General features: G+C 43.3%; 1 protein-coding gene across 1 annotated transcript; it reads right to left on the bottom strand.

The window, feature by feature from the left end:
* Positions 1-3,218: 3,218 nt before the first annotated feature.
* LOC120730455 (olfactory receptor 11A1-like) lies at positions 3,219-4,203 on the bottom strand. The gene has a single exon (XM_040026897.1). It carries the CDS (start codon positions 4,143-4,145, stop codon positions 3,219-3,221), a length of 927 nt encoding a protein of 308 aa, XP_039882831.1. The 5' UTR covers positions 4,146-4,203.
* Between the last annotated feature and the right edge of the window lie 8,549 nt (positions 4,204-12,752).

Genomic DNA, 12,752 nt, shown 5'->3' with positions numbered 1-12,752 from the left:
TTAGCAATTATTGTTTTTTAATGTCACAATTCCAACCCTGCTCCTTTAACTGGGCTTGGACCGGAAAAAGTGATAGGTTTGAATGTCTCCTGCCCTGATAGCAGCTGGGGGAGGACTATCCTCCACCTGTGAGCGCTTTGCCATGGGCACCTCGCCCATGGCAGCACCCGCTGCTTATTGAGAGTAAGAGCGATACGCGTTTTCATGTCAAAAAGTCGTCATAAATAAGGCTCCAATAACACCAGAAAAAGTTGCCAGATTTGTCGCTAGTCGCTTTTTAGGAAAAAAGTTGCTAACGGGGTCTGAAAACTCGCTAAATATAGCGACAAAGTCGCTAAGTTGGCAACACTGATTGTCATTTATTTCTAAGAGTTCACTGTATGTTTTCTCTCGCTTGCTCTCTCTCTCTGGCTCCTCGCTTTCTCTATTGCTCTAAAGCACCTTGTGTTTTGGGCTTTCTAGAAGATGTGGTCAATGGCTGTAGCGGATGGCTTGCTGCACACCTGTTCTCAATCTTCTCATCTAACTCAGTAATTAAGCACCAGCTTGTTATGAGAACCCTGCTTCTGAGATATCCTCTGTTCTGTTTATCTTAGCTGTATAGGATGTCTTTTAGAGTGACCTCTTTTGTTGGTCCTTCTTTTGGGCCATTCACTTCAACTCCTTTTCCACAGTATTTCTGCTGCTACATCAAAAAACATTTTCTGTACAAACTGAAACACAAATACAAAACCAAATTAACATCTATTAGGTGACCTTAGAGGTCTCTATCTCCATTCCAGTTTTTTGTTTCTATGCTAATGCCCTTATCTTTACATAATGAATGCTTCTTTGGAAAACACTAAATGTGTTCTTGTGTTGATTCTTTCTGAAATGACAACTCTTTGCTAAGATGCTAATATTCTTTATTATTGACACACAACAGACATGAAAACTAATAACTTGAATTTATAGCCTTGCAGCAACACAGTTTTAAGTTAAGAATAAATAACAACAGCAAACAAACAAATGAAAAATGCATTTAAGAAAACAGAAAAACAATGATCCCTTGAGGTGTTTTTATATTATAAGGTAAAGAGAGTCCATGTGGATGATTTGCAAGTTACTGCTTGTTTTTTGTGGACACCAAATATAACATTGGAAACAAATCCCTTAGAGTGCCTAAATAAAAGAGCAACTCATGCAGCCATATGAGTATCGTATACAAATATGCAAATAGCAGTATATTTATAGAGAATATTTAAATAAATCTGAATAACAAATACACTAATAACAATATCAAGCAAAAAAATACAACAATCTTAAATATATAGTATACATATGCTATACAAAAATAGATCTCAGACAGAGAAAAGAAAACTTCTATACTGTGAAACATAATACACACATGAACACAACAATTGAACCAGACGACATAAAAAACACACACATTAAAATTACATACTTTCAACATGAGCTTTGCCAGATGTTGAGCTTTCCTTCACCGAACAATTTTTTGAGGTGTTTAGAGATTTCTTTCATTTTGAGTCCATAAACAATTGGACAACAACAATTATATAAACAATACAATAAACAATTAAAGAGAGGATGATATGAACCATATAACCACTTGCAAGATCAATATAAAACGTGCAACATTAGGCAAATTCATTTCTAGACGAGCTATAATTATATAATATGAACACAAACATGAAAAGCTGACTAAAACGAGCAAGTGAGGTAAACAGGTCTGTGCAGCTTTTGTCCTGACCTCCCTGCAGCTGTCACGGCACTGTTTTAATTGATATTCAGATAAACAAACCGGCAGGAGTACAAATTTGAAAAGACTATGAACCATCAAACCAACATAGTTAGTTAATCATTAGCTCTCTGCATTGTTAAATTAGTCTCTAAAGGGTTACAAATGTGTATCCACAAGCATAAACAAAGATTTACAAATGTGTAGTGATTTATATGCAATTTTGAGTACTTACAAATTAATGCTTAAATGCAAATACTTTCAAGGGCCCGAGAGGCCTTTTTCTTTAAAGCAAAGATTTTATTAAAAGATCTGATTAAACTCACAAGTCTTAGTGGGCAGGAGTGTCACACAGGAATGGAGTTCACTGAGCTGACTATTGGTTCAGGAGCGAAGGAAACTGGAGGTGGAAGGATTAGCGCTAACACAAGGAGTAACCAAAGCATAAGCAAAACATAGAAGCCAATTTACCACCTTGAGGTAGCAGATAATTCGACAGAGAGTACAAATCTGAACTGACCTTATGTACAGGCTAGTGATTGCTGCTTATGACCTGCAGGTAAGGTGAGGCACAAGCAGGTAACCAAAACTCTGCCCAGAAGGGGTTGGGGGTTTGGAGTCAGGGTCCACAATACAACTGGCACTCAGCTTGGACCAGATTAGAGATTAGATTAGATGAAACTTTATTAATCCCTCGGGTGGGTTCCTCCGGGAAATTCAGTCCCATTCAGACCATGACAAATACATGGTCCAAATGCAAATGCAAAATAATTTTAACAAACATAAAACAATTTTACAAATGTGTGTATGAAAACCTGCATAAACAGTAGTAGCATCACTTGTGGAATGTTCTGAATTCCATTATGGCCATTCTGGTAGAGCAGTTATGATTTTTATTATTCTTGCTCAAGTGTCTTGGCCATTAATTGCTATGCTATTATGTGTTATGTTTTTATGTTCAAACTTCAAAAGAAAAAGATGATTAAAATTTACATTCTTATTCCCTGGTTCTGTTCCGAACACCATATCATGATTCAGAAAAATAGCTCAGAAACCTGGTTTTATGAAGGACTGCATGGCTGAGTACAATATTTCATTTCATTATGTTCCTGTACTACAGATGTTCAAAATTCATGCATAATAATTACACCCTCCAGTGTGCACTCTAATTAATTAAACAGACAAATCTTTATTTAGATTTTCATGATATATTCCATGAAGAAATAACTTTCAAGAATTTATATTGTTGAAACTTCAAAACTTAATTGAAACTCCAGTAACCCAACCCCCCCACCAACAGTTGTTTTTTTTTTTTTTTTTTTAAATCTCTCCACTGTAGCTCTACAGTAGTTTCTCTCCAGGAAACTACTGTAGTTATAATCATTGCTATCAGCAGAGTACTACCAAATTTTGATAGAATACAGAATGGAGAAATGGAAAAGTCCCTTTCTTACTGTCACACATGAGAAATTATTATAACTTAGCTACACCTGACATGACAAAACAACCTTTTTAGGTGTTTAGAGATTTCTTTCATTTTCAGACCATATATAAACGGATTAAAGAGAGGGTTATAAAAAATCACTTGCAAAGTCATTATTAATTGTGCAGTTTTTGGAAAATCTAGTTCTAATCGACCTATAATGACATCATATGCACACAAAGTAGTAAAAATGCTTAAAACAAACAGGTGAGGTAAGCAGGTCTCTGCTGCCTTTTTCTGGATAGCTCTACTGCTTCTGTAGGTTATTAGAAAAATCTTTGCATAGGTGAAAAGTATGAAAAACACAGGAAAAATAACAACACTTAGCATCACAACTAAACCATAAATTAATGTTGCTCGTGGGCTCTCACAGTAAAGTTTCCACAATGAATTATTGCAAAGGATTCCTTTCAAAGTGAAATTACATAGTTTATTATTAAGAACTAATGTATGCAACACTGCAACTTGAAGACCAGGCACAAACCAAGATAAGAATAGCAAAGTATTGATGGTTGTTTGTCTCATGATGACTGGATACTTTAAAGGCTTACATATAGACACATATCTGTCAAATGCCATTGCTGATAACAGTAAGAAATCAGAACCAGCTATTGAGTAACACATGAAATGCTGAAATCGACATGCTGAAATAGAAATAATCTGCTTTTCAGATAACACATCAACAAAGAGTTTTGGGTAGGTCACAGTGCTGAAGACAACTGAGTTCACTGACAAAGCTGCAATAAAAATGTACATGGGTTCATGGAGATTGTGATGAATGCAGATTAGGAAGACAATCACTGAATTACTTATAATTATTAAAACATAAAGTGCAACCATAATTAAAAAATATAGATATCCGAATCTCTTAAGATCAACATAACCATCAAGGGTTATATATGTTACATTTAATTCATCATCCATTGCTATATTCAAAAAAATTTTAATCAGTAATGAATACGACAGACTGTATAAACAGACTTAGAAACCAAGAGAAGACTATCTTGATTTTATACAAGCATGAGATACCAGACAGTAAAATCCTGTTTCTCAGTCCACATCTATGAATGTAAATGGTTGCGATCAGTTGAATGGTCTTATGAGTGTTTTTAATCTCTGTGGATCTTATTAAGCAAACTGAACTGCTTGTCATGCAAACATGTTTATCAATTCCATAGGCCTAAATCGCTAGGATTTGTTAGGGTTTCAGCAAGTTTTGGAAAGAAAAAAAATTAGATAAGGCAGCACGGTGGCACGGTGGTTAGCACTGCTACCACACAGCAAGAAGGTCCTGAGTTCAATTCCACCATCAGGCTGGGGTCTTTCTGTGTGGAGTTTGCATGTTCTCCCCGTGTTTGCGTGGGTTCCCTCCGGGTACTCCGGCTTCCTCCCACTGTCCAAAGACATGCAGCTTGTGGGGATAGGTTAATTGGATAATCCAAATTGTCACTAGGTGTGAATGTGAGTGCGAATGGTTGTCTGTCTCTGTGTGTTGGCCCTGCGACAGACTGGCGACCTGTCCAGGGTGTACCCTGCCTCTCGCCCTATGACAGCTGGGATAGGCTCCAGCACCCCCCGCGACCCTGAAAAGGATAAGCAGAAGCGAATGGATGGATGGATGGAAAAAAATAGATATTATCAAAAAAAGAGATTACTGATATTTAATTCATCATAAATCTTATATTCTTAAGAACATGAATAAAATATTTAATACATATATACAGAAATATAAGACAAGCAGTCACACAGATGGTTAACAAAAGATTTATTTTCACAAAATTTAGTCAAATTAACTTATCTCCATAGTTTTTTTTTCCATTACAAGATTTGTATCTTTTGTAGCTTTACATAATACATAAGGCAATGGAAAAGGAACAAGCAAGGCCAGAATTAAATAACCTTTGTCTTCATAGTTGAGCATTGTGGATATTTGCATATAGTAGATGTTTACATGTTTTCTCAGAGACCATGGTACAGAAGAAACAAAAATAAACAAAACAACAAAAAAGAGAGGCTAAATCTGACGTGAGCTGTGTCTGAAACGAAAAACAAAACAAACAGAAAAACCTAGGTACATGGAGATTTTAGTAAATCCAAATGTACAATAGTAGAATTACTGCAGAATAATTATAGTTGACTTTATAAAATTTTTTTTGTTGCATTTCATATTTTCTCGTACTTCCCCAGATACAATATATGATATACATATGATGTACTGTAACTGTTTTCAATAAAAGGCGGCAAGGAAGGCTGTTTATGTGATGCTGGCTAGGAGACAGGTGAGGAGCATTCAGCTCCAAGAGCCTGGTTCCGACGAGTCTCCCTTGCTAGCAAGTAAAACCCGGTTCCGCCATTGTCTTGATTTCTTCATGAGGAATACATTTCTAAACCAGTGGGGCCTGTGGAAGCCCAGACCCAACATTTATTTGGTCCTTTGAGCTGGATCCCAACACATCGCGTCCACCGAGGAGGACGTCACTGTGTGTGTGAGCCACAGAGAGGTGTGAAAGTGTGTGCGCGAAGCGGTCTCCAGCTGGGGCATAGATGATTACAATCTCACTTTCTGTTTTTAAGAAATGAAAGTTCAAAAACCAGAGTGAGAGATGTGTGTTGTTTAAGGAGTGATGAGAATAATGAAAATGTCTTAGTTTGTTACTTCAAGTGAAGAGCAGACCTGAATCAAATTTCCACATGCAGCAGTTGGAGGAAAATTATAGGTCAAACATAATTAGGAAACACTCAGGCAGAGTTTTGGCTGAGTGGTGTTGACAGCTTAACTCCCATGTGTTCCTCACCCTGAGAAAACAAGCTTCACAGAAGCTAACCTCTGCCTGAAGACAAGGAGTGCAGTTCCAGAAGCACAGGCATGAACATCAACGGTTGACAGAAGGCCAAGAGACAACAGCAGAGTCCTGAGCAGGAAGGTCCAGCAGCAGTGTGTGCAAATGGCATCAGAGAGAAAGAAAACCCATCATCATGGATGGATGGAGATGCGTTTCCAGCAAGCTGCAACTTTACTGTGTGTGTAGATGACTTTTGAGGAGACTGTCTGAGTGACATTTGCCACGTTTGGAGTGGAATGGCAAGATGAGACAGGCTGTTTTAGTGTGGGAAATGAAATTTAGGTTTAGGAAACTGGGAAGAAAAAAAATGACTGCCTTGCGTGGAGAATTGAAAAAGTGTCTGGAGCACTGCAAAGAGGAGAGGTACACAAAAATTACACAAACATAAAAATGCATTAATCCTACTAACACATACACACATGCAATGACGTTCATGAAGACCAGACAGCATGTAAGCATGTAACTTCCCTAAACCCAACACCCCCTAGAATTACTGGGTTTTTTATTTTCTGGTGCAAGTCCCGAGGTGTTAAGCACCTCTGAGATTTTCACAGGTCGTCAGCTCGTTTCTCCTCCAGCTTTTGTTGTGCAAACCACTCGTTATCCTTGAGGCCTGGCACATTTGCATTTGCACACTCAGAGTTGCTCAGATCCAAGTCAAGCCAAACCTCTGTGTTACAACTTTCAGAAATGCCTGCCGTACCTATACAAAATGTCCCACACATTGACTGACCTGCAAATATAAAAGACGCACATTCACACCTTCCTTGACTCTCAGCACAGATCTTTCATTGTTCCATTGTCACTGTGTATGTGAGGAAGTGGCATTGCTTGACTACAGCACAGTGCTGTGCATAAAAGCAGACCGACCCAGGCAGGAGAATGATTTCTTGTTCGCATTTCTGAGAATCAGGATGGCCTCCGTATCACTGCCACGCAGGAAGAACCTCTCCACTCAACAGGCTTTGGCCTTGCTTCAGGAAATTGACGAAGCAGATTCTGATGGAGGAGACGTTTCATTGGTCCAGCAAGCCACTGATACCTCCTCAGAAGAATCTGAAAAGGAGACAGAACAAGAACCCAACATGCCTCCACAGAAGAGGCCCCCGTGGTACTGGGAAGCCCAGCCAGAGCCAATTATGCAACAGCCTTTTTCCAATGCATGGAAAAGGCAAGCTTGGTATGATATGATCTGTTTCTCAGATAAGAAGTCAATCAAGAGCTTTGGGTAGATGTTAGTGCTGAAAAGAAGAGAGTTCAATAACAAAGCTGCAATAAAAATATACATTGACTCATGAAGGTTTTTGTGAATAACAATAAGGCATATGATAGAAACATTAAAGCAAATTAACAGAATATAAGCTGTAAGCATGATCACAAAATAAAGATATTTGTATCTGTGAATTTCCACATGCTCACCAAGTGTTACATATGTCGTATTGAAATCAGCATTCATGAAATAGTCAAAAACAGATATAATAGTTATTTAAAATTACCTGGCACCCATATACATCCGGTGTCTTTGTCAGAATTCAGAAAATAAACCAAATGCCAATGTTTGTGCAGCACTTTAAATCAGACTATGTCACCCTCCGTGGACCTTTTTTTGCATCTTAACAAACATTTCATCACCATCACAAAACTCTTGAGGCCTGAATTTGATCATGCTGTATGCATACACAGTAAGTGCAACACACATACACACAAATCACTCACCAAAAAGAAGGCATTACTGGAACTAATTGGGTTCTTTATAGTACACAAGACATAACATTTAATCACAAATTTAAAAGGTTTTAAATGGCACGAGCTGTATAAGCACAGGGGATAGCATAGGTGAAACCTAGCAAATACTGATGAGGTTAGTGACCACAGAGTCTCAGAATCTAAACTAAAGTTTACAATGTCTTGGCTTCATTTATAGTTGGTTCCAGCCTGCGACTTACAAGTATTTAATGAATGAAACTTTCCACTGCTCATGCAGACATACTGAGACTGGTGGTCTAATCTTCTAATCTTTTTTAGTTTGTTTCCTTCCCAACAGCCTTTTTCCTGATTCACAATTCCCCTTCCTTTTTTTTTTTCTTTTTTTTTTTTTTTTTTCTCTTGCGCCTGTCCCGTTTGGCTCTTTTGCCATCAGAATTGTTGTCTAAAGTCAAAGAAAGATGCCCAACAGATTTTACCATCCCAGCCTTGCCGTAATGGTCCATTTGATTCACCTTTTATTGTTTATTTTATTTTCACTTACTGAATACGGGACAGACTTGACTGGGGGAAAGAAGAGGAGAAAGAAAGAGGGGAAAGAGAAACAGCTGAGAAGAGGGACGGGGGAGAAGGGCAAAAGACAAAAACCAACAGAATGAGCAGAAAAAAAAAAAGAAAAAAAATGCATATATCAATCACCTGGATCACCTGCTGAGAAAGAAAAAAAGAAAACAAGCAGAAGAGAACAAGAGTAATAGAATAAACAACATCACAATGATATATGGGAATATGACAGTAAATACTAAATATTAAACATTATTGTGCAGCACATAAGATCAACAGAACACAGTGTGCTTTGAGGTAGGAGCCAAAAAAGGGTGTAGTTTGTGGGTGTGATCACCCGTGTGTACACCTGTGAGCATGGACGCGCTTGTTTTTTTAAAAGGTTCCTTCATGTAATGATCTGCTAGAGGGTGTGGGGGGGCCACAATTCCCCTTCCAAGTAAATAATTAAGTGCCCTCCGGCAGACGTAAGTTGGGCAAGTTTGGCATAAGTCAGAGGTGTCCAACTCCAGGCCTCATCGCCTAATTTGTATAATTGATCATGCTAATGTAATTGTAACCTACTGTCACGGGTCATGGGAAAGTACGGACTCAGTCGCGGAGCTCAGGATGCAAAGTACACAGTGCGTTTATTTACAGTGCCCAAAAACAGTTCCAAAACATAAAGTGAAGTGCAAAGTCCAACAGTGATCTTCTCCAAACTCCCAGTGGTGCGCAGGTGAGTTTCCAAAGTGATTCTCAGAGTGTGTGTTCTCCTCCAATAGCTTAATCCACGGGCTCCTTCTCTCCAACCTCCAGCTCTGTATCTCTTCCTCCGAGCTTCAAGTACAATCCAGCGTCGACTGCCATCTGGACACACAGTTAAATACCTCAGCCCACAACGAAGGATGATCAGTGACAGCTGGGTGGCAAATTAGGTGCAGGTGTGTCAGCCACTGGGTGGAGGAGGAGAGAGAGAGAGAAAAGCACACACATACACACACACACAGGCAGGTCGCCCCGGGAAGGACCGTCCGACCATGACAGTACCCCCCCTCTAATGGGAGCCTCCGGGCGACCCACGAAACTTGTCAGGGTGCCGACGGCGGAACTCCCTCACCATACCGTGATCGAGAATCGCAGACCGCGGCACCCAGGAACGCTCTTCCGGACCGTACCCCACCCAATCCACCAAAAACTGGAAGCCCCTACCGCAGTGCCTGGCGTCCATTATGCGAGTAATGGAATACGCCGGAGCGCCAGCGATATCCCGGGCGGATGGTGGGGGCCCGGGAGGTGGGCACAAGGGGCTGGTCCGGACCGGCCTAATTTGAGAAACATGAAACACGTTGTGTACCTTCATGTTGCGCGGGAGGGCCAGTCGGACAGTCACTGGATTCAGGATGGCTTGCACAGAAAAGGGTCCAAGGAACCGAGGAGCCAGCTTCTTGGACTCAGTCCGCAGAGTGATGTTCCTAGAGGAAAGCCATACCTGCTGGCCCACCCGATAGGCTGGTGTAGGGACGCGGCGGCGGTCAGCCAGTCTCTTGTTTTGTGCGCTTGAATGCAGTAGGGCCGCTCAAGTTGCCTGCCAGATCCGTCGACAGCGCCTCATGTGATGTTGCACGGAAGGCACGGCCACCTCTCCCTCCGTGATGGAGAGGAGTGGGGGTTGATACCCCAGGGATGCTTCAAAGGGAGAGACACCCGTAGCGGCTGATGTGCTAGAGTTATGGGCGTATTCGGCCCATGCCAACTGGTCACTCCATGACGACTGGTTGGAGGAAACGACGCAGCGCAGCATGGCCTCCAGCTCCTGGTTCGCTCGCTCAGTCTGCCCATTAGTCTGCGGGTGGAAACCAGAAGACAGGCTGACCTGGACCCCCAGCTCAGTACAAAACATCTTCCACACCCGAGAGGTGAACTGGGGCCCACGGTCAGAAACAATGTCCAGAGGAATGCCGTGAAGGCGGAAAACATGCTGGGTCAAGAGCTGGGCAGTCTCTAGAGCGGTGGGAAGTTTGGTAAGGGCAACAAAATGGGCAGCCTTAGAAAAACGGTCAATGATGGAGAGTATGACAGTTTTACCAGAGGACGGAGGGAGGCCAGTGATGAAGTCCAGAGCGACGTGCGACCACGGCCGGCTGGGGACAGGCAGTGGTCTGAGGAGTCCCGATGGAGGGGAGTTGGACGTCTTATTTCGGGCGCACACAGGACATGCGGCCACATACTCCCGGACGTCCTGAGAGAGAGAGAGGGCCACCAAAACAGTCTTTGTAAAAAGGTGACAGTTCGGTTCCTGCCCGGATGGCAGGTAAACCGTGCGGTGTATGCCCAGTGGATGACCTTACCCCTGACCGCTGAGGGAACGTACAATCTACCTGCCAGACCGGTGCCGGGGTCGGGATCTTGTCGCTGAGCATCTCGGACCACCCTTTCCATCTCCCAGGTGAGGGTCCCCACAATGCATGAGGCTGGCAGAATGGGCCTCTCCTTCTCCTCAGGGTCCGTGTCTGGCGCGAACTGGCGTGACAAGGCGTCTGGTTTCGTATTCCGGGACCCGGGCCTGTAGGTAATGGTTAGGTTAAACCGTGCAAAAAACAATGCCCACCTGGCCTGTCGGGCGTTCAGGCGCTTAGCCGCTTGGAGGTAGGCGAGGTTCTTGTGGTCCGTCCACACGATAACAGGATGTTCGCTCCCCTCCAACCAGTGCCGCCACTCCTCCAGCGCCAACTTGATGGCAAGAAGCTCCCGGTCGCCCACGTCATAATTCCTTTCAGCCTGAGTGAGCTGACGGGAGAAAAAGGCACAGGGGTGTAATTTACCTGCCTTTCGCTGAGAGAGAACCACCCCAACTCCCGAATCAGAAGCGTCCACTTCCACCACGAACGGCAGGGCGAGGTCAGCCTGGGCCAGGATGGGGGCCGAGGCAAACAGGCTCTTGAGACGGTCGAATGCTTGCTGAGCTGCTGGAGACCACAGGTACGGCTGTTTGGGTAAGAGGCAATGCCACCTTACTGAAGTCCCGGATGAAACGTCTGTAGAAGTTGCTGAATCCCAGAAAACTTTGCAACTTCTTCCGGGTGCCGGGCACAGGCCACTCCAACACAGCTTTGACCTTAGCCGGGTTCGCTCGCAACCGGCCCTGTTCAATGATGAAACCCAGAAAAGAGACAGTTGAGGCATGAAACTCACATTTTTCCGCTTTACAAAACAGCCGATTCTCCAGCAGGCGGTGCAACACCAGTCTCACATGCTTAACATGCTCAGCCCTGGACCTGGAGAAAATCAGAATGTCGTCAAGGTAAACGAACACGAAGTGGTTCAAAAAATCTCGTAGGACGTTATTTACCAGGGCTTGGAAAATGGCAGGGGCGTTAGTGAGTCCGAACGGCATTACCAGGTACTCGAAGTGGCCCAGATGGGTGTTGAAGGCCGTCTTCCACTCGTCCCCCTCGCGGATGCGGACCAGGTGATAAGCATTGCGGAGATCAAGTTTGGTGAAATGGGTGGCTCCTTGAAGGAGTTCAAAAGCTGAGGCGAGCAGAGGTAGAGGATATTTGTTTTTGATAGTGATCTTGTTAGGTCCCCGATAGTCAATGCAGGGGCGTAGGGACGCATCTTTCTTTTCAACAAAAAAGAAGCCTGCACCCAAGGGAGAGGTGGAGGAACGGATGATGCCTGCTGCCAGGGAGTCGGTAATGTAGCGCTCCATAGACTCGCGCTCAGGTTTCGAGATACTGTAGAGTCGGCTAGTGGGCAAGGGGGCGCCTGGGAGCAAATCAATCCCGATTGGGAGCGATTGGGCCCCGTCTTTGCTAAAGACTCGACCTAGATCATGATATTCGGCTGGCACGGTTGACAAGTCGAGGCGAGTGGGCGGCCCCGCAGGATCGTCTGACATGCAACCCGGCACTGCAGAGCGTAAACACTGCTCATGGCAATGGGTGCTCCACCCTACGATACATCCCTTGGCCCAATCAATCTGTGGATTGTGTCGCTGGAGCCAGGGGAATCCCAAAACTAAGGGTGTGTCAGGTGCCTTGAAGAGAAACAGGAACATCTGTTCAGTGTGATTGCCGGAGAGAGTGAGTGTGATTTCTTGAGTGCAGTGAGTGACAGCGGCTAAAGGCCTGCCATTAAGCGCTGACACCTGGAGCGTTTCAGGGAGAGGAAAAACAGGCAAACCCATCTTGTGGGCCAAAGTCTCATCCAAAAAACTTTGTTCAGCTCCCGAGTCTATTAGTGCATCACAAGAATGGGTGCGGGAAAGAAACCGTAATTTAGCGGGGCAGCTGAGGTGGAGGAATGTATTCACCGGCGCACCCGTCAGTATCCCCACCTTTACTGACGGGCTGAGTCTTTTAGCCGTGAGGGACATGAGTCCGCGAAATGCCCCTTCTTCCCGCACACAAAACACTCACCCACCAGTTGTCTTCTG

This window comes from Simochromis diagramma, unplaced genomic scaffold (assembly GCF_900408965.1).
Source record: "Simochromis diagramma unplaced genomic scaffold, fSimDia1.1 OVJJ01000322.1, whole genome shotgun sequence".
In the NCBI taxonomy this organism is placed as follows: Eukaryota; Metazoa; Chordata; class Actinopteri; order Cichliformes; family Cichlidae; genus Simochromis; species Simochromis diagramma.
This window is presented reverse-complemented; position numbering and strand designations above follow the sequence as displayed.

Bases quoted from the DNA above. Each gene is read 5' to 3' on its own strand.
- LOC120730455 (XM_040026897.1), bottom strand. From the start codon at position 4,145: ATGGATGATGAATTAAATGTAACATATATAACCCTTGATGGTTATGTT.